The sequence below is a fragment of the Pongo pygmaeus genome, chromosome 20, assembly GCF_028885625.2.
Source record: "Pongo pygmaeus isolate AG05252 chromosome 20, NHGRI_mPonPyg2-v2.0_pri, whole genome shotgun sequence".
In the NCBI taxonomy this organism is placed as follows: domain Eukaryota; kingdom Metazoa; phylum Chordata; class Mammalia; order Primates; family Hominidae; genus Pongo; species Pongo pygmaeus.
In genome coordinates, this window is record NC_072393.2 from 420,135 (window position 1) to 440,480 (window position 20,346).

General features: G+C 59.4%; 2 protein-coding genes across 3 annotated transcripts; one reads left to right on the forward strand and one right to left on the reverse strand.

Annotated features, from left to right (window-relative positions):
• The first annotated feature begins 282 nt into the window (after window positions 1–282).
• Window positions 283–7,194, forward strand: FSTL3 (follistatin like 3). The gene is made up of 5 exons (XM_054473567.2): window positions 283–477; window positions 1,745–1,930; window positions 4,229–4,444; window positions 5,292–5,519; window positions 5,609–7,194. The coding sequence occupies exons 1-5, from the start codon at window positions 375–377 to the stop codon at window positions 5,677–5,679; spliced, it is 804 nt and encodes a 267-aa protein (XP_054329542.1). The 5' UTR covers window positions 283–374; the 3' UTR covers window positions 5,680–7,194.
• A 2,141-nt stretch (window positions 7,195–9,335) lies between these two features.
• PRSS57 (serine protease 57) lies at window positions 9,336–19,481 on the reverse strand. 2 transcript variants are annotated; one of them, XM_054473611.2, is made up of 5 exons: window positions 19,381–19,481; window positions 18,844–18,997; window positions 15,853–15,997; window positions 10,736–10,999; window positions 9,336–9,731 (listed from the first exon to the last, which is right to left on the reverse strand). In XM_054473611.2, the coding sequence occupies exons 1-5, from the start codon at window positions 19,457–19,459 to the stop codon at window positions 9,525–9,527; spliced, it is 849 nt and encodes a 282-aa protein (XP_054329586.2). In that variant the 5' UTR covers window positions 19,460–19,481; the 3' UTR covers window positions 9,336–9,524. The 2 variants fall into 2 exon arrangements, with proteins under 2 accessions (XP_054329586.2, XP_054329584.2); XM_054473609.2 differs by having other exon boundaries at window positions 18,844–19,000.
• Between the last annotated feature and the right edge of the window lie 865 nt (window positions 19,482–20,346).

Consider the following 20,346-nt stretch of genomic DNA (forward strand, 5'->3'; position numbering starts at 1 on the left):
CGTTACCTCACCGCCACCCCTGCAACTGAAGACCCCCAAACCCACTTTGACTCCTGGAGACGGCCCCTCGATCCACCCAAAAGGCTGCCACCACCTCGAACCCACACCCTTGTCCCGGTTCCGCCCTGGGTCCAGCCACATCTCCCCAAATGCCTTCTCTGGCTCCGGAAGGGGACCCGGGCGCTCCCCCCAGCTGCCCCCCGCAGCGGCCGGGCCCGGCGCCTGCCCACCCCGCGCGGGACACGGCCTCGCCCCCGCCACTCCCGCGCCGCGCCCCGCCCCGCGCCCCGCCCCGCCCGCGGCCCGCGGGACCTTTATAGGGAGCGCCGGCCGCGCGCTGGGAAGTCGGTGCCGCTGCCGTCTCTGCGTTCACCATGCGTCCCGGGGCGCCAGGGCCACTCTGGCCTCTGCCCTGGGGGGCCCTGGCTTGGGCCGTGGGCTTCGTGAGCTCCATGGGCTCGGGGAACCCCGCGCCCGGTGAGTGGGGCGGCCAGAGGGGCGGGCGGGGCGGGCCACCCACGTGGGGCTGCCCGGAATGCGGCCGGGGGGACGTCGGGGGGCGCGGCGGCGGGGGCGAGGGCGGTGTCCGGCGCAAGCTGGAGCCGGGAGGCTCTGAAGGAGGGTCACCAAGAGGTCAGCAGAGCAGAGGTTTCTAATCACAATGACTGCTGACATTTGTTGAGCGCTTAGTGTCTACCTCTCCCCTCCCTGAACCTGTGCCATCCCAACAGTGCCGGAGCTCTCTTCATCTCCGTCTTCCAGATGGGGAAACTGAGGCTCAGGGTCACACAGCCTGTAGGAGGCAAAGCCAGGGTTCTAGCCGCGGCCGTCTGGGTCGGTCCTGGTGCCCTGAGAGGCAGCGCTGGGTGTCTGGAGCCAGGCCCTCCAGCTGGGGCTGAGAGCTTTCCCGGGTCCTGGGAAGACGGGGCATGGAGTCTCACACCTGGGACTTGCCGGGAGGCACCAGGCAGGAGACGGCCCCACTCCTGGCCTCAGTTTCCCCTCCTATGATGGGTGTCAAAGTGCTGCGTTCCCCAAGCTGGTCCCTGGCAGTGTCTGTGAACCAGCAAGCGCTCTGGGATGGGGGCTGTGGCCGTTCCTGACCCCAGGGATCGGGGAAGAAACTGGGGGCTCTCTGGCTCCCCACCCCCCATCCCTGCAGCCCCACCCCACCCCAGCCCTGCGCCAAAGGGAGAGCAGAGCCCCCTCCCCGAAGGCCACGTCCCTGGGGAGACAGTGAGCTCATGCAAGGGGAATGTTCCCAAGTTGGAGTGAGTAAGAGGCGGGCCAGGCGGTGGGGGGGCTGCCAGGCGCAGGGCTCCACGTGCCCTCGCCCTCGGGTGCTGTCTAGACAGAGGGCAGAGGCCGGAGAAGCGGCTCCAGGGCCTGCTGACCCTGACATGCCCAGTGCCTGGCGTTTGGTGGTGTTTGAGGGGTTGGGCAGGGTGCCAGCCCCTGGCCTGGGGGCTTGGAGGGAACAGGAAGGGACCTCCTGGGGTGGGTGGGGGTTGGTGGTGAGGCTGTGGGGGCGGGGGGGGGCGCGTGGAGCTCAGAGGGGAGGAGACATCTCCAGGGTTCTGGAGCCAGGGTGGGGACACCCATGTGGTTTTCTGCCCCATCTTCCTGGGTTGTGGTAGATCATCCCGTGCGTAACTACTCAGCACCACCTGCATGCATCTGTGGGCGGGCCAGAAGCTGGGTGTCAGGAGTGGCCCAGGAGAGCACCCTGTTCCCTGGCCCGCAGGTGGTGTTTGCTGGCTCCAGCAGGGCCAGGAGGCCACCTGCAGCCTGGTGCTCCAGACTGATGTCACCCGGGCCGAGTGCTGTGCCTCCGGCAACATTGACACCGCCTGGTCCAACCTCACCCTCTCGGGGAACAAGATCAACCTCCTTGGCTTCTTGGGCCTTGTCCACTGCCTTCCCTGCAAAGGTGAGACCTCAGGCCAGAAGCAGGGCAGGCATCTCAGCTCAGGACCAGCCACAAACAGTCATGGTGGTCGAGGGCCGAACGTCCGGGGACTGAGCCCGTCACAGGGGTATGTGGGAGGCTGCAGGGGGATCCCAGCCTCAGAGAGGGACTGGGGGGACTTCCTGGTTCCCAGACTTCAGCCTCTTGCAGCTCAGGACTCAGGAGGAGACTCTGAGGACTTACCACGTAGCTCCAGCCTTTGCTGGGGCTGAGCTGTCTGCCTGGGTGGCTGTTCCCACCTGGTCGATAAATGTCTGGCCTGCACCTAGCTCCTGGGAAGGTGGGTTTGCCATTCTGGCCTGTGACCCCAAATGTGCACACCAGGGACCTTCACTGCAGACTCTAGCGTCTGTGGAGGGGTTACATTACAGCTGCATGTTTAACAAGCATTTGCCTCGGGACCCTGTTTTGAGAGGATGCTTCCCACATCAGACTAGGGGCTCTTGGTGAGTGGCACAGAACGAATGAATAAGATATATTCTCCGCACTGGAGGATGATGGTTTTTTTTTTTTTTTTTTTTGAGACGGAGCCTCGCTCTGTCACCCAGGCTGGAGTGCAGTGGTGCGATCTCCACTTACTGCAACCTCGGCCTCCAAGGTTCAAGCGATTCTCTTTCCTCGGCCTCCCCAGTGGCTGGGACTGCAGGGGCGCGCCACCATGCCTGGCTAATTTTTATGTTTTTGGTAGAGACAGGGTTTCACCACATTGGCCAGGCTGGTCTCAAACTCCTGACCTCAAGTGATCTGCCAGCCTTGACCTCCCAAAGTGCTGGGATTACAGGCGTGAGCCACCATGCCTGGCCTGTTTGGGCACAACTTGAAGGAGGTGGGCATTAGAGCTGGGGTTTTGGGGGATGTCTAGGAGTTTGCCAGATGGGGCCGGTATGGGAGAGTGGGTCAGGAGAAAACATGGCTTGAGGTTAGGTCCTGGTGGGTGGGGTCAGGCAGAGGAGCCACGGGGAGGCTGGAGCTGAGGGCTGCAGACCCGAAGGCCAGGCTGAGGAACTCTGCTGGCCTCTGAGATGTGATTAATCCCAGATCAGCCTGGCTGGGTGGTCCTGAACTCACTGCCACATACCCCTGCTCCCTCCAGACCCCCCTCTGGCTTCTGGGAGAAGGACAGACTTCAAAAAGTGCCTGGCCTGGGCATGAGCTGGCCCAGGACCCCCCACCCCCAACCTCATCTGGCCCTGGGGACGAAACTCAGGCCCCCTTCCGTTCTCGCTCGCATAAAAGCCACCCTGGCCGAGCATTTCCAGATGTGCCTGTGAGCCGCTGTGCCGGGGCCGCCCAGGTGCGACCCACATGCCCTGCAAGGGCTGCGTGGGGGGCGCTGGCCATCCTCTAAGGAGTGCCTGACTGCCTTGGAAGTGGGGCTCCCCCGTCAGCCCCACTTTACACACAGAGAAACTGAGGCTGGTACATAAACTCAACAGCTGTGTTCAGAGGCCCCACCAGACCCCCAGACAACAGAAAGGAGATTGGTCATCTGGGTCCTGGCTGCAGCTTTCAAACTGAGGTGCTTGGACCCCTGCACTCACAGCTGCGACCCGGCCTCCGTTTCCCCATCTGTAAAATGATGACTTGGGAGGATGCGATAAGCCTAGGAGGCGATGAGCATTCACATTAAAAGCGGGGGCGGGGACCCCAGAGAGAGTTTCCCTAGCAGGACCTCAGTATCCCTGTCTGAGCAGTGGGGCTGCGGGGCAGCTCCCGGTTCAGAGGCCTAAGGCTGTGGGGGACCCCCTCCCCTGGAATCGCTCCCCAGGCCAGGAGGGGCGTCCAGTGCCCCGCCCTCCCCGACGCCTCCTGGGGGAAGGTCCTGGCAGCCCCAGACTCGCGCCTGGCAACGGCGGAACACCCCAGGCTGACGCAGCTGGGGCCCCTCCGGCCTTCCCAGAAGAGCGCGTGCATCGGGAGCAGACGTCAGCCAGCTGCAAGGAGGATCGGCCCGGGGCTGCGTAGCTCCGCCGGACCCCGATTCCGGGCAGAGACCCCCCCGGCCCGCGCGCACCAAGCCCAGCCCCCGCCCCCCAGCGCAGGCGCAGCCCGGACCTCGGCCCCACCGGTCCCGCGCCCCGACCCTGAGCCCTGCCCCTGGGAACCCGAGGGCCCCGACTCCGACTGACCCTGACCTGGGACGGCGCCCCCGCCTCCGCCCTGCAGAAGGGGCGCAGGGAGGGGCCCCGAGGGCTTCGCGCGGCCCCACGCCCGGGACCCTCCCGCGCCCGGCCCCACGCGCGTGTCCTGTGTCCGCAGATTCGTGCGACGGCGTGGAGTGCGGCCCGGGCAAGGCGTGCCGCATGCTGGGGGGCCGCCCGCGCTGCGAGTGCGCGCCCGACTGCTCGGGGCTCCCGGCGCTGCTGCAGGTCTGCGGCTCAGACGGCGCCACCTACCGCGACGAGTGCGAGCTGCGCACCGCGCGCTGCCGCGGCCACCCGGACCTGAGCGTCATGTACCGGGGCCGCTGCCGCAGTACGTGGGGGCGTGGTCTGTGGAGGGGCGGGGCGGGACCTACCGGACCTGCGCGTCATGCATCGAGGCTGCTGCCGCAGTAGGTGGGGGCGGGGCCTGGGGCGGCACCACCCGGACCTGAGCGTGACGTACCGGGGCTGCTACCGCAATGCGTGAGGGCGAGGCCTAAGTGACGGCCCGGCCTCTGGGGGCGGGGCCTGCTGGAGGGGCGGGGCCGCTGCCGCAGTGCGTAGGGGCGGGGCCTCCAGCCCAGTACAGGTCACGTGGGTCGCGGTGGGGCCTAATTAACGGCGTCTTTATACTTTCGAGGGAGTATCACGGGGTAGGGTCTTTTGTAGGGTTGGGATTTGGAAAGTAGTGGGCCTCTGGGGGCTCACATTGGGCAAGAGGTATGTGGCATGGTCAGAGCGGGAGCGTGATTCAGAGAGGTGCTTGTGGGTGTAACCAGAGGGGCATGATGGAACACGGCGCGGGGGCGGAGACTGGGTCATGTAAGGGGCGGGGCTCTTGGCTGGGGCGTGGTTCCTGGGTGGAGATGGGCGGGGATTTGTGGGTGGAGTTTGGGTGGGCGGCCCAGCAGTCGCGGAGGGGCGGGGCTTTGGGTTGAATAAGGGGCAGGAGCTCACGAAAGAGGTGTGGCTCCTGGGTACAATGGGAAATGCAGGGCTTGTGGGTGGAGCCTGAGGGGTGGAATGGAAAGGGGGACTCACAGCGGGGCGGGGGGGGCTTGTGTCTCCTACCAGAGGGTTTTCGCATCTTGGGGGTTAAGGGTGGGTCTTGGGGCCAAGAGCCCTGCGGGGTTCTCAGCGAGATGTTCCCTGAACTACCCCTGGCACCCGGCCTGCAGAGTCCTGTGAGCACGTGGTGTGCCCGCGGCCACAGTCGTGCATCGTGGACCAGACGGGCAGCGCCTACTGCGTGGTGTGTCGGGCGGCGCCCTGCCCTGTGCCCTCCAGCCCCGGCCAGGAGCTTTGCGGCAACAACAACGTCACCTACATCTCCTCGTGCCACATGCGCCGGGCCACCTGCTTCCTGGGCCGCTCCATCGGCGTGCGCCACGCGGGCAGCTGCGCAGGTGCAGATGCAGGGCGGGGGCGCAGGCCTGTCCTGGGGGCCGGAGAACCCCCTGCCCTGCGCCCTCAATGCTCTTATCGATCCTTGCAGGCACCGTTGCAGACAGCCCTGAGGAGCCGCCGGATGGTGAGTCCGCAGAAGAGGAAGAGAACTTCGTGTGAGCCTGCAGGACAGGCCTGGGCCTGGTGCCCGAGGCCCCCTACCATCCCCTGTTATTTATTGCCACAGCAGAGTCTAATTTATATGCCACGGACACTCCCTAGAGCCTGGATTCGGACCACTTGGGGATCCCAGAACCTCCCTGACGATATCCTGGAAGGACTGAGGAAGGGAGGCCTGGGGGCCGGCTGGTGGGTGGGATAGACCTGCGTTCTGGACACTGAGCGCCTGATTTAGGGCCCTTCTCTAGGAAGCCCCAGCCCCTACCCTAAGACCTATTGCCGGGGAGGACTCCACACTTCCACTTCTTTGGAGATAAACCTATTAATTATTGCCACTATCAAGAGGACTGGGCATTTCCTGCTGGTAATTCCTGAAGAGGCGTGACTGCTTTTCTCAGCCCCAAGCCTCCTAGAACAGGGACCTTGGGCTCAGGCCAGGAGGAGCAGAGGAGGTCTAGCCTGGGTGTGTACGGAGGGTCTAGCCTGGGTGTGTACGGAGGATCTAGCCTGGGTGTGTATGGAGGGTCTAGCCTGGGTGTGTACGGAGGGTCTAGTCTGAGTGCATGTGGGGACCTCAGAACACTGTGACCTTAGCCCAGCAAGCCAGGCCCTTCATGAAGGCCAAGAAGGCTGCCACCGTTCCCTGCCAGCCCAAGAACTCCAGCTTCCCCACTGCCTCTGTGTGCCCCTTCGCGTCCTGTGAAGGCCATTGAGAAATGCCCAGTGTGACCCCTGGGAAAGGGCACGGCCTGTGCTCCTGACACGGGCTGTGCTTGGCCACAGAACCACCCAGTGTCTCCCCTGCTGCTGTCCACGTCAGTTCATGAGGCGACATCGTGTGGTCTCAGACGTGGAGCAGCCAGCGGCAGCTCAGAGCAGGGCACTGTGTCCGGTGGAGCCAAGTCCACTCTGGGGGGGCTCTGGCAGGGACCACGGGCCCCTGCTCACCCACTGGCCCCGAGGGTGGTGTAGACTCCAAGACTCACGCATGTGTGACATCTGGAGTCCTGGAGCCGGGTGTCCCAGCGGCACCACTAGGTGCCTGCTGCCTCCGCAGTGGGGTTCACACCCAGGGCTCTTTGGTCCCCCACATCCCACCCCGGCCAGGCCTGCAGACCCAGACTCCAGCCAGACCTGCCTCACCCACCAGTGCAGCCGGGGCTGGCGACACCAGCCAGGTGCTGGTCTTGGGCCAGTTCCCCCACGACGGCTCACCCTCCCCTCCATCTGGGTTGATGCTCAGAATCACCTACCTGTGCCTGCGTGTAAACCAGAGCCTCAGACCAGCTATGGGGAGGGGACAACGTGGAGGATATCCAGCTTCCCCGGTCTGGGGTGAGGAGTGTAGGGAGCTTGGGCAGCCTCCTCCAGACTCCTCCAGCCCCCAGGCAGTGCCTTACCTGTGGTGCCCAGAAAAGTGCCCCTGGGTTGGTGGGTCTACGGGAGCCTCGGCCAGGCAGCCCACCCCACCCTGGGGCCCTGCCTCACCAAAGAAATAAAGACTCAAAGAAGCCACTTTGGGGTGTCCAGGCCTCAGTTTGTCTCCTCTCTCAAGGCTTCAGGCCGCCCCCGCGGCTGTGGGATGGGCAGCCTGGGGCCTGGGGTGCTGCATGGGTGCTCTGGAGGCACCGGAAGAGAGACCCAGCATTAGTCCTTGGGCAGCCTCTGGCCGCCTCTGAGCCTCAGTGCCTCTCCAGGCAGTGGACAAGCCCGGGAGGGGCTGAGGCAGTGCGGGAGGGGAGGGAGAGAAAAGAGGCCTTTTGGGAGGGCACACAGGATAGACAAGATGGCTTAGGGCAGCCCTAAGACACCAGCTGGCTTGGGGCCCAGAAATGGAGTCCCGGCCTTGAAGGACTTGGGTGTAGCGATAGCAGTAATAATAATAACAGGATTAGGGCCAGGGTGGGGTAGCTCACCCCTGTAATCTCAGTGCTTTGGGAGGCCAAGGCAGGCGGGTCACTTGAGGCCAGGAGTTCCAGACCAGCCTGGGCAACATAGTGAGACCCCCATCTCTACAAAAACAAACAAACAAACAAAACAGGCATGGTGGTATGCACCTGTGGTCCCAGCTACTCTCAGCAGGCCGAGGTGGGAGGATCGCTTGAGCCCAGGATGTCAAGGCTGCAGTGAGCTGTGACGGCACCACTGCACTCCAGCCTGGGTGACAGAGTGAGACTGTTTCTAAAATAATAATAGCATAATTGGCTGGGCGTGGTGGTTCATACCTGTAATCCCAGCACTTTGGGAGGCCGAGGCAGGTGGATCACGAGGTCAGGAGTTCGAGACCAGCCTGGCCAACATGGTGAAACCCTGTCTCTACTAAAAATACAAAAATTAGCCGGGTGTAGTGGCAGGTGCCTGTAATCCCAGCTACGCAGGAGGCTGAGACAGGAGAATTGCTTGAACCCAGGAGGCAGAGGTTGCAGTGAGCTGAGATCGTGCCACTAAACTCCAGCTACGCGGGAGGATGAGGCGGGAGAATCGCTTGAACCCAGGAGGCAGAAGTTGCAGTGGGCCGAGATTGCACCACTGGACTCCAGCCTGGGTGACAGAGTGACTCTGTCTCAAAATAATAATAATAATAATAATAATAACAACAACACCAACAACAACAATAAAAAGGCCCAGCGCGGTGGCTCACGCCTGTAATCCCAGCACTTTAGGAAGCCAAGGCAAGCGGATCACAAGGTCAAGAGATCGAGACCATCCTGGCCAACATGGTGAAACCCCATCTCTACTAAAAATATAAAAAATTAGCAGGGCGTGGTGGTACATGCCAGTCCCAGCTAGTTGGGAGGCTGAGGCAGGAGAATGGCTTGAACCCGGGGGCAGAGGTTGCAATGAGCCGAGATTGCGCCACTGCACTCCAGCCTGGTGACAGAGTGAGACGTCATCTTAAAAAAAAATAATAGGCCGGGCGTGGTGGCTCAAGCCTGTAATCCCAGCACTTTGGGAGGCCGAGGCGGGCGGATCACGAGGTCAGGAGATCGAGACCATCCTGGCTAACACGGTGAAACCCTGTCTCTACTAAAAATACAAAAAATTAGCCGGGCGTGGTGGTACATGCCTGTGGTCCCAGCTAGTTGGGAGGCTGAGGCAGGAGAATGGCGTGAACCCGGGAGGCGGAGCTTGCAGTGAGCCAAGATCGCGCCACTGCGCTCCAGCCTGGGCGACAGAGCAAGACTCCATCTAAAAATAAATAAATAAATAAAAATAATAACAAAATAAAATCTAAAAATAAAAAAATAATAACACAAGAACAAACTGTGACAATAACATCAGCTGGGACTTGCTGTGCACCCCGCGCTATTCTCCGGTTTTCGGAGGATGAACACGAGGCTTGATGTGAGGCCAGACACTCTTGGGATTCCTCGGCGCGGCCGGCGCAAGCCCCCCCTGGTGTCCAGCAGCCCCCACACCCTGCAGAGGGAGCTCAGGGCTTCCCAGCCTGCGGTGTGGTTAGGCGGCTGGAGGGAGGTGGCGGAACGGCGCTCCAGGTGGGAGGCTGCAGGAATGTGGGTTGCAGGGGCGCCGCGGGGGTAGACCCAGGGGGCTTCACGGTGGGGGGCACGGGAAGGTGGAAAGGGGCTGCGGACGGAGCCGCGACACGAATGCCGGTGGACCCTGCAGCTGGCCACCCGCGGGTGAGGCTGGGAGTCAGTTAACATTTTACTGGGTTTGATTCTGCCCTTTGCATGTGGAATACGTGTCCCCCCCACCGCTGCCCGTCCCACCCCAACCCTGAACATCAGGCTTCCCGTGGGGCCCCACGGACCCCTTGCCCCAGCCACGGAACGTTCCAGGCCTGGAGCGGCCATCTCATTTGCATGCCGCAAGGCTATGGCTCAGGCGGCTCCTCCTGGGGGCCTGGTGGTCCCAGGCAGGGGGCCGGGCTGGGGGCTGCTCCGCCGAACCACGTCCCAGATCCAGGCCACAAAGGCGGACACCTGCGTGTACACGTCGGGGGTCTTGGGGTCGCCGCACCAGAGGCCCGAGAAGGAAACGAGGCCGTGAGCCCGGTTCCTGCACACCAGGGGCCCCCCGGAGTCGGCCTGCAGTGAAAGGAGAGGTGAGGTCAGGGCCTCTGGGAGCTGCTGCAGGCACATCTCACCACCGCCCTCCCTGCCTCAGAACCCTCTGTGGCTCCCTACTGCTCTCCAAGGAAAAAGTAAATTCATTTCTCCCCTCCAGGCCCTAAGGACCCAGCCCCCACCCACTTCTCTGCCCTCCCCGCTGTGCCTCCTCAGTGCTCCAGCCTTTGTATAGCCTGGAGACCTGTTCCTGCCCTGTGCTGGATGCTGCCTGTGTAAACATTCGAGTCTGCAGTGTTTTGGGCAGTGCACAACCCACACAGCTGTACGCGGCAGCCCTCTACTAACAGGTCTCTCTGCCTTGCGTGTGTTTCCTCAGATCTTCTAAGGATTCCTTCAAGTCTCAGCTCAAAGGTGCTCTCCTTGGAGAGGGCTCCCCGTATACTCACCCTAAAATCCCTCATCCTACCCTCCTAACTGCCATCTAGAATCCGCTCTGATACCATCAACTAGATACTATTAGTGTGGCAGTTTTACAGATGGAGAAAAAGAGGCCCAGAGAAATCAAGTGACTTTTCCAAGGTCACGCATCGGGAAAGTGGACAGTCTCGTTTCTCCTGGACTCGGGCTGCTGGGCTAAGTGTGTGTCCTGAACCAAGTCGCTCTCTTGCCTGCAGTAAAAGACCCTCCAGGGCCATTGTCTCCCTTGGCACTTGGGGATTCATTTATCTGACAAGTTTTTAGGAGTGGGAGCCGCTTCCTCTCAATCTGTTACTACCCTCTACTGAACACTGCTTATATAAATACACAAGTGCATGGCTCTTTGTGCAGTGCGCAACCTGCACAGCTGAACATGGCAGCCCTGCGTGACCCTTGCCAACTCCCTGCCTTTCCTGGGCCTCAGCTTCTCCGTCTGGTCCAACATCAATGGGACTCAGTTCCCAAGGCCCTTCCTGGCCCTGACCCTCTCTGTGGGCCTTGGTTTCCCCACACAGTAAGTGGGTGGAGCAGGGAGGGGATCTTACCGAGCAGAAGCCCCGTCTGTGGCTGTCCCCACTGCGGGTGCAGAGCATGGTAAGGCTCAGGTGGCCCTTCCAGGAGCTGTTGCAGACGTCTGGGTCCAGCACTCGGACCTTGGCCTCCATCAGTCCGGGCGGCAGCTCTTCAAAGTCAGACACGAAGCCCCAGCCAGCCACCCGGCACCATGTCCCGGCCGTGGGGGGCCCGGCCCTTCTCCCTGGCAGCCCCAGCAGCCCCACTGTATGGCCCAGGACAGCAGAGCCGTTCAGCTGCAGGGAGAGCATGAATTCAGGCCACTGGGCTCCCTCCCCACCCCTGCTCCTGCCTCAGTTTATCCATGGGACCCCTGGTCCTGCCCTTGTGAAGCAAAATCAATGGCAGCCACCATGAGGCCGGGTCAGGAGGCCCCGTTCCTTCTGCCAACACAGGCCCCTACCCCTCAGGCCTCCAGGGTCACTGTCAGCTGCCCAAAGTGTCTTTCTTTTCTTTTCTTTTCTTTTGAGACAGAGTCTTGCTCTGTCGCCCAGGCTGGAGTGCAATGGCGCAATCTTGGCTCACTGCAACCTCCACCTCCCAGGCTCAACCGATTTCTCCTGCCTCAGCCTCCCAAGCAGCTGGGATTACAGGCGTGCACCACCACACCTGGCTAATTTTGGTATTTTAGTAGAGACGGGGTTTCACCCTGTTGGCCAGGCTGTTCTCAAACTCCTGACCTCAGGTGATCCACCCACCTCAGCCTCCCAAAGTGCTGGGATTACAGAGTGAGCCCCCATGCCCAGCCTCAAAGAGTCTTTCAAACTCCATCTCCTTCCTTGCTCTAAGCCCTTCCACGGCTCCCCATTGCCCTCAGGACAAAATCTCTTTGCTCACCAGCCAGGGCCTCTGAGGGCTCTCCAGCGTCAGCCTCCCCTCTGGCCAGGCTGGATGAATTTACAGCCACTCCCTGAGCCTGCCACACACCTCTGCTCACACCAGACCTCCAGCCTGGAAGACTTTTCCTATTCAGCCATCTCAGTGTGGATGCCACTTCTTCCAGGAAGTCTTCCCAGACTCCCAGGCTAGCATATGAGTCTTCTCTGGGCTCTCTGCAGCCTGTCAAGGCCAGTTTACCAAGAGAAGATTGAGTGACACCCCGGGCTCTGTGTGGCCCAGCACCGGGCCTCTGGCCCTGGCCCTGGCACTTGGCACACGGCTGATGCTCAGTTAATGAGCCCAGGAAGGACAGCTCCAATCCCTGGCTCTGGTTCTCTGATTTGTGCATCTTGGGTGCATTCCTGACATTCCTGATGTCTCGCTCAGCCTCAGTTTCCCCATCTGTGCAATGGCCTGGGTGAACCAGAGCAGGTTCCAGGCTTCAGGGCTTCACAGATGAGAAAAATCCACCCAAAAGCTTTGGCCACTGGCACTCGCTGCCTCCTCCTTTTTTTTTTTTTTTTTTTTCGGAGTCTTGCTCTGTCGTCCAGGCTGGAATGCAGTGGCGCAATCTCGGCTCACTGCAACCTCCGCCTCCTGGGTTCAAGTGATTCTCCTGCTTCAGTCTCTGGAATTTAATTTGGGGACGCTGGGTAGAAGCTTCAGGGAAGGGGGGTCATCCCTCGAGCAGGAGGCAGCCAGGCGGGTCTGCATGGATACACCACGTGTGGGAAGAGCAGCTTCCCACCCGGAAAACTCCACCCAGGGACTTTTTTTTTTTTTTTAGATGGAGTCTCATTCTGTCACCCAGGCTGAAGTGCCGTGGCGTGATCTCTGCTCACTGCAACCTCCGCCTCCTGGGTTCAAGTGATTCTCCTGCCTCAGCCTCCCGAGTAGCTGGGATTACAGTCACCCACCACCATGCTCAGCTAATTTTTGTATTTTTAGTAGAGATGGGGTTTCACCACGTTGGCCAGTCTGGTTTCGAACTCCTGACCTCAAATGATCCACCCGCCTCGGCCTCCCAAAGTGCTGGGGTTACAGGTGTGAGTCACCGCACCCAGCCCCACACAGGGATTTTAAGGGTCTCCTCCACACAGGGCAGGGGCCCGAGAGGCACCTTCATTCCATTTCAGCATAAACTTTGAGCGCCTGCTGTGTGCCATAAACGGCCATAAAGGTGACAAAAAATCCCTGCCTGTGAGGTTCAGAGGAGGCGGGAATGAGGAAGCGGGTGGTCCAAGGGTTAGCAGGTGACGAGCAGGTGACGACGGGGCCGGAAGGGTGGTCCAGGGGTTAGCAGGTGACAACAGGGCCGGAAGGGTTGTCCAGGGGTTAGCAGGTGACGAGCAGGTGACGACGGGGCCGGAAGGGTGGTCCAGGGGTTAGCAGGAGACGACAGGGCTGGAAGGGTGGTCCAGGCATTAGCAGGAGATGACGGGGCCGGAAGGGTGGTCCAGGGGTTAGCAGGAGATGACGGGGCCGGAAGGGTGGTCCAGCATTAGCAGGTGACAACGGGGCCGGAAGGATGGTCCAGGCGTTAACAGGTGACGACGGGGCCAGAAGGGTGGTCCAGGCGTTAGCAGGTGACAACGGGGGCCGGAACAGGGTTGCAGGGAGGGGGATGTGGTCCAGGGCAGCCTCCTGGGAAGGTAACATTTGAGCAAAGACTTGACAGGCATGAGGGGAAAGGCTCGTGGTATCTGGGGAGTTGGTGCACTGGGCACAGCTGGTGCGGAGCTCGGAGCGGAGACTGTGCTGGGGATGGGACGGCCCAGCAGGGAGGTCTGTTGGCCTCGAGTCAGAGAGGTGACAGGCATGGATTAGCAGGGCCTGTGGGCACCAGGAGGATTTTTCCTGAAGGAGGTGGGAGCCACTGGGGGTCCAGGGCGGAGGAGGAATGGGACCTGACGTCCAACTGTCTTTAAAACCTAAGTCAGGCCAGGCGCGGCCGCTCAGGTTTGTAATCCCAGAACTTTGTGGGGCTGAGGAAGGAGGATTGCCTGAGCCAAGGAGGTCAAGATCAGCCTGGGCAACATGGTGAAACCCCGTCTCTACTAAAAATATAAAAATTCGCCCGGCGCAGTGGCTCACACCCGTGATCCCAGCACTTTGGGAGACCAAGGTGGGCAGATCACTTGAGGACTGGAGTTAAGACCAGCCTGGCCAACATGGTGAAACCCCATCTCTACTAAAAATACAAAAATTAGCCAGGTGTGGTGGCGGGTGCCTGTGATCCCAGCTACTCGTGAGGCCGAGGCAGGAGAATCGCTTGAACCCGGGAGGTGGAGGTTGCAGTGAGCCCTGACTGTGCCACCGCACTCCAGCCCAGGCGCCAGAGTGAGACTCCGTCTCAAAAAATAGGCCAGGGTTGGGAGGCAGAGGTGGGCGGATCATGAGGTCAAGAGATCGAGACCAGCCTGGACAACATAGTGAAATCCCATCTCTACTAAAAATACAAAAATTAGCTGGGCGTCGTGGTGGGTGCCTGTAGTCCCAGGTACTCGGGAGGCTGAGGCAGGAGAATCGCTTGAACCTGGGAGGCGGAGGCTGCAGTAAGCCGAGATCGTGCTACCGCACTCCAGCCTGGCAACACAGGGAGACACTGTCTGAAAAAAAAAAAAATAGCCCAGGGCTGCTGCTTCTGGAAAACACTAAACGCGGATGACGCCAGTGCACGCTGGCTTCCCCCGCGGCTTCGGCACTGGCTTCCGGGCTGGGGTCGCGGAGCTCACAGAGGCGAGACAGAGGATAAGGAGTAGATGCCTGTCACCAAGCTGGGCCACCTGGTCAAGGACATAAAGATCATGTCCCTGGAGGAGGTCTGTCTCTTCTCCCTGCCCATCAAGGAACCTGAGATCATTGAGCTTTTCTTGGGGGCCTCTCTCAAGGACGAGGTTTTGGAGATTATGCCGGTGCAGAAGCAGACCCACGCCAGCCAGCGCACCAGGTTCGAGGCGTCTGTTCCCACCGGGGACTACAATGGCCACATCGGTCTGGGTGTTGAGTGCTCCAAGGAGGTAGCCACTGCCATCTGCGGGGCCGTCATCCTGGCCAAGCTCTCCATTGTCCCCATACACAGAGGCTACTGGGGGAACAAGATCGGCAAGCCCCACACCATCCCTGGCAAGGTGACAGGCCGCTGCGGCTCTGCGCTGGCGTGCCTCATCCCCGTGCCCGGGGCGCTGGCATCGTCTGGGCGCCTGTGCCCAAGAAGCTGCTCACGATGGCTGGTGTCGGTGACTGCTACACCTTATCCAGGGGCTGCACTGCCACCCGGGGCAACTTTGCCAAGGCCGCCTCTGATATCCTCTCTAAGACCTACAGCTGCCTGACCCCTGACCTCTGTATTCCCCAAGTCTCTCTTTTAGGAATTCACTGGCCATCTTGTGAAGACTCACGTCAGAGTCTCCGTGCAGAGGACCCAGGCTCCAGCTGTGGTTACAACATAGGGTTTTATACACGAAAAATAAAGTGAATTAAGCCTGGAAAAAAAAAATGGCCAGGCACGATGGCTCATGCCTGTAATCCCAACACTTTGGGAGGCCGAGGTGGGTGGATCAGTGGGTCAGGAGTTCGAGATCAGCCTGGCCAACATAGTGAAACCCCATCTCTACTAAAAACACAAAAAACTAGCCAGGTCTGGTGGCGAGTGCCTGTAATCCCAGCTACTTGGGTGGCTGAGGCAGGAGAATCACTTGAGCCTGGGAGGCAGAGGTTACAGTGAGCTGAGATGGCGCCATTGCACTCCAGCCCCGGTGACAGTTCGAGACTCCGACTCAAAAAAAAAAAAAAAAGAAAGAAAGAAAAGAAAAGAAAAGTAGGCCGGGTTCGGGTTCGGTGGCTCATGCTTGTAATCCCAGCCATTTGGGAGGCCGAGGCAGGTGGATCATTTGAGGTCAGGAGTCTGAGACCAGCCTGGCCAACATGGTGAAACCCCATCTCTACTAAAATACAAAAATTAGCTGGGCGCGGTGGCGTGCACCTGTAATCCCAGCTACCTGAGAGGCTGAGGCAGGAGAATCACTTGAACCCAGGAGGTTGAGGTTGCAGTGAGCCAAGATTGCGCCATTGCACTCCAGCCTGAGCAACAGAGCGAGAGACTCTGTCTCAAAAACTAAACATATGTCAGATCCACCCCCGGGGCCACCCCACCCCTGGGGCTCACCCTGGGGCTCACCCCACCCCTGGGGCTCACCCTGGGGCTCACCCGCAGCAGACAGATGTCATTGGCATGGGTCATGGGGTGGTAGTCGGGGTGCATGGTGACAGCATCAATGCCAAACACCTGCTGCGTGGGCTCCACGGTACGCAGGTTATGGGCGCCCAGCACCACCAGGCCAGTGCGGAGGTCTCTGCAGGGAGGAGGTGGTGGGTGAGACGGGGGTGAGGGCTGCCCATCCTGGGCCTCAGTCCACTCATCTATGAAACAGAGGCCCAGGCCGGGCATGGTGGCTCACGCCTGTAATCCCAGCACTTTGGGAGGGTGAGGAGGGTGGATCACCTGAGGTCGGGAGTTCAAGACCAGCCTGATCAACATGGAGGAACCCCATCTCTACTAAAAATACAAAATTAGCTGGGCGTGGTGGCACATGCCTGTCATCCCAGCTACTCAGGAGGCTGAGGCAGGAGAATTGCTTGAGCCTGGGAGGTGGATGTTGCAGTGAGCTGAGATCGCACCATTGCACTCCAGCCTGAGCAACAGAACAAGACTCCGTCTCAAAAAAAAAAAAAACCAAAAAAAAAAAAAAACAATTACTTTTGCATCAACTTAATATTCTTTTTCTTTTTCTTTTTTCTTTCTTTTTTTTTTTTGAGACAGAGTCTCACTCTGTCCCCTAGGCTAGAGTGCAATCTTGGCTTACAGCAACCTCTGCCTCCTGGGTTCCGGTGATTCTCCTGCCTCAGCCCTTCAAGCAGCTAAGAATATAGGCGTGCGCCACCACTCCCAGCTAATTTTTGTATTTTCAGTAGAGATGGGATTTCACCACGTTGGCCAGGCTGGTCTCGAACTCCTGACCTGAAGTGATCCACCTGCCTCAGCCTCCCAAAGTGCTGGGATTACAGGCGTGAGCCACCGCGCCCAGCCACCAACTTAATATTATGATAATAAATTAATAATTATGTTTATTATTATTCCTACCTCTAATATAGAATTAACTCCAATAGTTGTGGTATTAATTTGAATCATTATTATAAAAACATACTTAGAATGAAGATAATACTTATTATATTTATTATAAGTTCTACTTCAATCATAATATTAACTACAATAATTTCAATATTCTCCTTTTTTTAATTTCTTTAATTTTTTTTTGAGACAGAGTCTCGCTCTGTCACCCAGGCTGGAGTGCAGTGGTGCAATCTCAGCTCTCTGCAAGCTCCGCCTCCTGGGTTCACGCCATTCTCCTGCCTCAGCCTCCTGAATAGCTGGGACTACAGGCGCCCGCCACCATACCCGGCTAATTTTTTGTATTTTTTTTAGTAGAGGCGGAGTTTCACCATGTTAGCCAGGATAGTCTCGATCTCCTGACCTCATGATCCGCCTGCCTCGGCCTCCCAAACTGCTGGGATTACAGGTGTAAGCCACCGCACCCGGCTTTTTTTTTTTTTCTTTTTTTGAGACAAGGTCTCACTCTGTCACCCAGGCTGCACTGGTGTGATCACAGCTCACCGCAGCCTCGACCTCCCAGGCTCAAGTGATCCTCCCACAGCAGCCTTTCAAGTAGCTGGGACCACAGAAGCACACCTCCGGTGCGGAGGACTCTGCGGGGAGGAAGGGGTGGGTGAGATGGGGGTGAGGGCTGCCCGTCTGGGCCTCAGTCCACTCATCTATGAAACAGAGACCCAGTAATCCATTTAATGCTCTCGCCGGCCCCGTGATAATATTAGGTTGGTGTAAAAGTAATTGCACACAAAAAATTAAATGGCAAAATCCACACTTAATTTTTTTTTTTTTTCGACAGTCTTACTCTGTCCCCTAGGCTGGAGTGCAGTGGTGGGATCTTGGCTCACTGCAACCTCTGCCTCCCAGGTTCAAGTGATTCTCCTCCCTCAGCCTCCCGAGTAGCTGGGGATCCAGCCACTCGCTACCATGCCCAACTAATTTTCGTATTTTTTTTTTTTTTTGAGACAGAGTCTTGCTCTGTCGCCCAGGCTGGAGTGCAGTGGCGCGATCTCGGCTCACTGCAAGCTCCGCCTCCCCGGGGTTCACGCCATTCTCCTGCCTCAGCCTCCTGAGTAGCCGGGACTACAGGCGCCTGCCACGACACCCGGCTAATTTTTTTGTATTTTTAGTAGAGATGGGGGTTTCACTGTATTAGCCAGGATGGTCTCGATCTCCTGACCTCGTGATCCTCCTGCCTTGGCCTCCCAAAGTGCTGGGATTACAGGCATGAGCCACCGCACCCAGCCTAATTTTCATATTTTTAGTAGAGACAGAGTTTCACCATGTTGGCCAGGCTGGTCTCACACTCCTGACCTCAAACAATCCACCGTGTCCCAACGTGAGGGGGACTGCAAGCTGGCGGGGGAGCTGGGGACACCGCAGCCCAGGACCAACCCATCCCTTCCCTGGCGGGGGCTCCTGCAGGAGGGGACCCACCCACCTTGGCCCCAATATACATTTTAATAGTTATTATAACAACATGTTTAAAACGAGGCAGGGCATGGTGGCTCACACCTGCAATCCCAGCACTTTGGGAGGCAGAGGCGGGTGGATCATTTGAAGTCAGGAGTTTGAGACCAGCCTGGCCAACATGGTGAAATCCAGTCTCCACTAAAAATACAAAAATTCGCCGGGCATGGTGGTGGGCACCTGTCATCCCAGCTACTCGGGAAGCTGAGGCAGTAGAATCGCTTAAGCCCGGGAGGCGGAGGCTGCAGTGAGCCGAGATTGCACCATTGCACTCCAGCCTGGGGGACCGAGACCCTCTCAAAAAAAAAAAAAAAAAAGAACATAGTGACAGTTACAGAGTTACAGTAACAGAATATGTACTTGTTGCGCCTGTTGCTTCTTCTGTGCTGCTTCTGCCTCCCTGCCTTCTCCTCCTGTTTTCCCTTTGTTGCCCCTTAAATCCGGCCCCGCTGAGACTCACTCTCCTGCAGGAGCCACGGCGCCCCCAGTTCCCCCGCCAGCCTGGAGTCCCCCTCCTGTCCGGACACGGCGTCCAGAAAGAAGGGGCCCAACAGGTGAGCTCACCTGTGGCTGAAGCAGTGGGCGGCCGAGACCACCCAGCGGGCTCGTAGCAGGAAGCCTCCGCAGTGATGTTGGCCCCCGAAGTGCACGGATGCCATGTAGGGCCTGGAGTGGGGGGTCACCTCGTGGCCCCCAATGATCTGGGCCCCCCAGGAGCCTGCTGGAGGGACGGCCTGAGTCAGGGACCAGGCAGGAGGAAGGGCTGACGGGGCTGGGGTCAGGGCAGGGGGAGAAGGAGAGGCCGAGACAGAGACGGGGGTGAGATTCGAGACGGAGAGACACAGAGAACTGGAGACAGAGCCCAGACAAGCCTCCCAGATGCGCGGGGAGGGGCTCCCGAGCCCGGGAGATCCAGGGCTGGGCTGGGCAGAGACCCCGGCCGGATTTGCACCCATTTCCAGCAGAGGCAGCCACGGGGGCTCGGCAGATGGAGCAGGCGGAGCTGTCCCCAGGGTTCTCCCAGGACTGGGGGTTCCTGGGTGTGGCCCCCTTGCGGGGACTTGGCGGGGGCCTGGGTGGGGATCCCGGGGGGCTCCTCACCCGGGGGCTTCACGGGCAGCATCAGGGCGGTGGCCACGGTCAGCAGCGGATGTCCCCAGCCCCCCAACCTGGGCCCCATGGCCGACGCAGGCTGGCGTCTCCCTGCAGAGGTCTTCGGGCCGTGGCTCCCACCCTCAGCCAACGGCCGGAAAGGGGGAGCCTGGCTGTGGCCTGTGGTCAGGAGGCCCCACCAGCAACGCCTGGAGCCCAGGCGGGCGTTTCTGGGAAATCGATGGTCTCAGGTGGTGGCTGATAATAATCATGTTGATAATAACCATTGCCCCCAGTCTGGAAACAGGAAGTGGAGGAGACAGCTCTGGGGCTGCAAGTGACCTTGGCAAGGCGCTCAACCCCTCTGTGCCTCAGTTTACCCAGCTTCCACATGGCTCAGCATGTGTGGGGAGCTTTCCAAGGAACCGAGGTCACAGCTGCACTCGAGACCCGCAGCTCCTCTCCCGCCCCCAACCCCCAAACCCCAGTCTTCCCATCTCCAACCCCAGTGCCGACCTCAGGGCTGTGAGGACAATGAGGAAGGCCGGTCTCCTGGGAAGCTCTGATGATTTCTGCCTTTATTTTATTTTATTTTTTATAGGTGGGGTTTTGCTATGTTGCCCAGGCTGGGCAATTCCTGGGCTCCAGTGATCCTCCCTCCTCCGCCTTCCAAAGTGCTGAGACCACAGGAGACAGCCACTGCACCTGGCAGATTTCTGCCTTTATTCAGCAGTTATTGAGTGCCTAGTGTATACCAGACCTCATGCTAGGAGGTGAGGATGCAGCAGTGACCACAACCCAGCCTGTAGCACTGACGTTCTGTGGGGTCCGGAGTCCAGTGGGACATGGCTGTACCTGGGGGTCTTCACCTTTCTTTTTTTCTTTTATTTTTGAGATGGAGTCTCGCTCTTGTTGCCCAGGCTAGAGTGGAATGGCGCCATCTCGGCTCACTGCAACCTCTACCTCCCAGGTTCA

Excerpts from the sequence above, each read along its gene's own strand:
- FSTL3 (XM_054473567.2), top strand. The coding sequence starts at position 375 with ATGCGTCCCGGGGCGCCAGGGCCACTCTGGCCTCTGCCCTGGGGGGCC. Across the intron at positions 478-1,744 it reads CTCGGGGAACCCCGCGCCCG|GTGGTGTTTGCTGGCTCCAG; the intron begins GTGAGTGGGGCG and ends CCTGGCCCGCAG. Across the intron at positions 4,445-5,291 it reads GTACCGGGGCCGCTGCCGCA|AGTCCTGTGAGCACGTGGTG; the intron begins GTACGTGGGGGC and ends CCCGGCCTGCAG.
- PRSS57 (XM_054473609.2), bottom strand. The coding sequence starts at position 19,459 with ATGGGGCCCAGGTTGGGGGGCTGGGGACATCCGCTGCTGACCGTGGCC. Across the intron at positions 19,001-19,380 it reads GCTGCCCGTGAAGCCCCCGG|CAGGCTCCTGGGGGGCCCAG; the intron begins GTGAGGAGCCCC and ends CCGTCCCTCCAG. Across the intron at positions 9,732-10,735 it reads ACAGACGGGGCTTCTGCTCG|GCCGACTCCGGGGGGCCCCT; the intron begins GTAAGATCCCCT and ends CTTTCACTGCAG.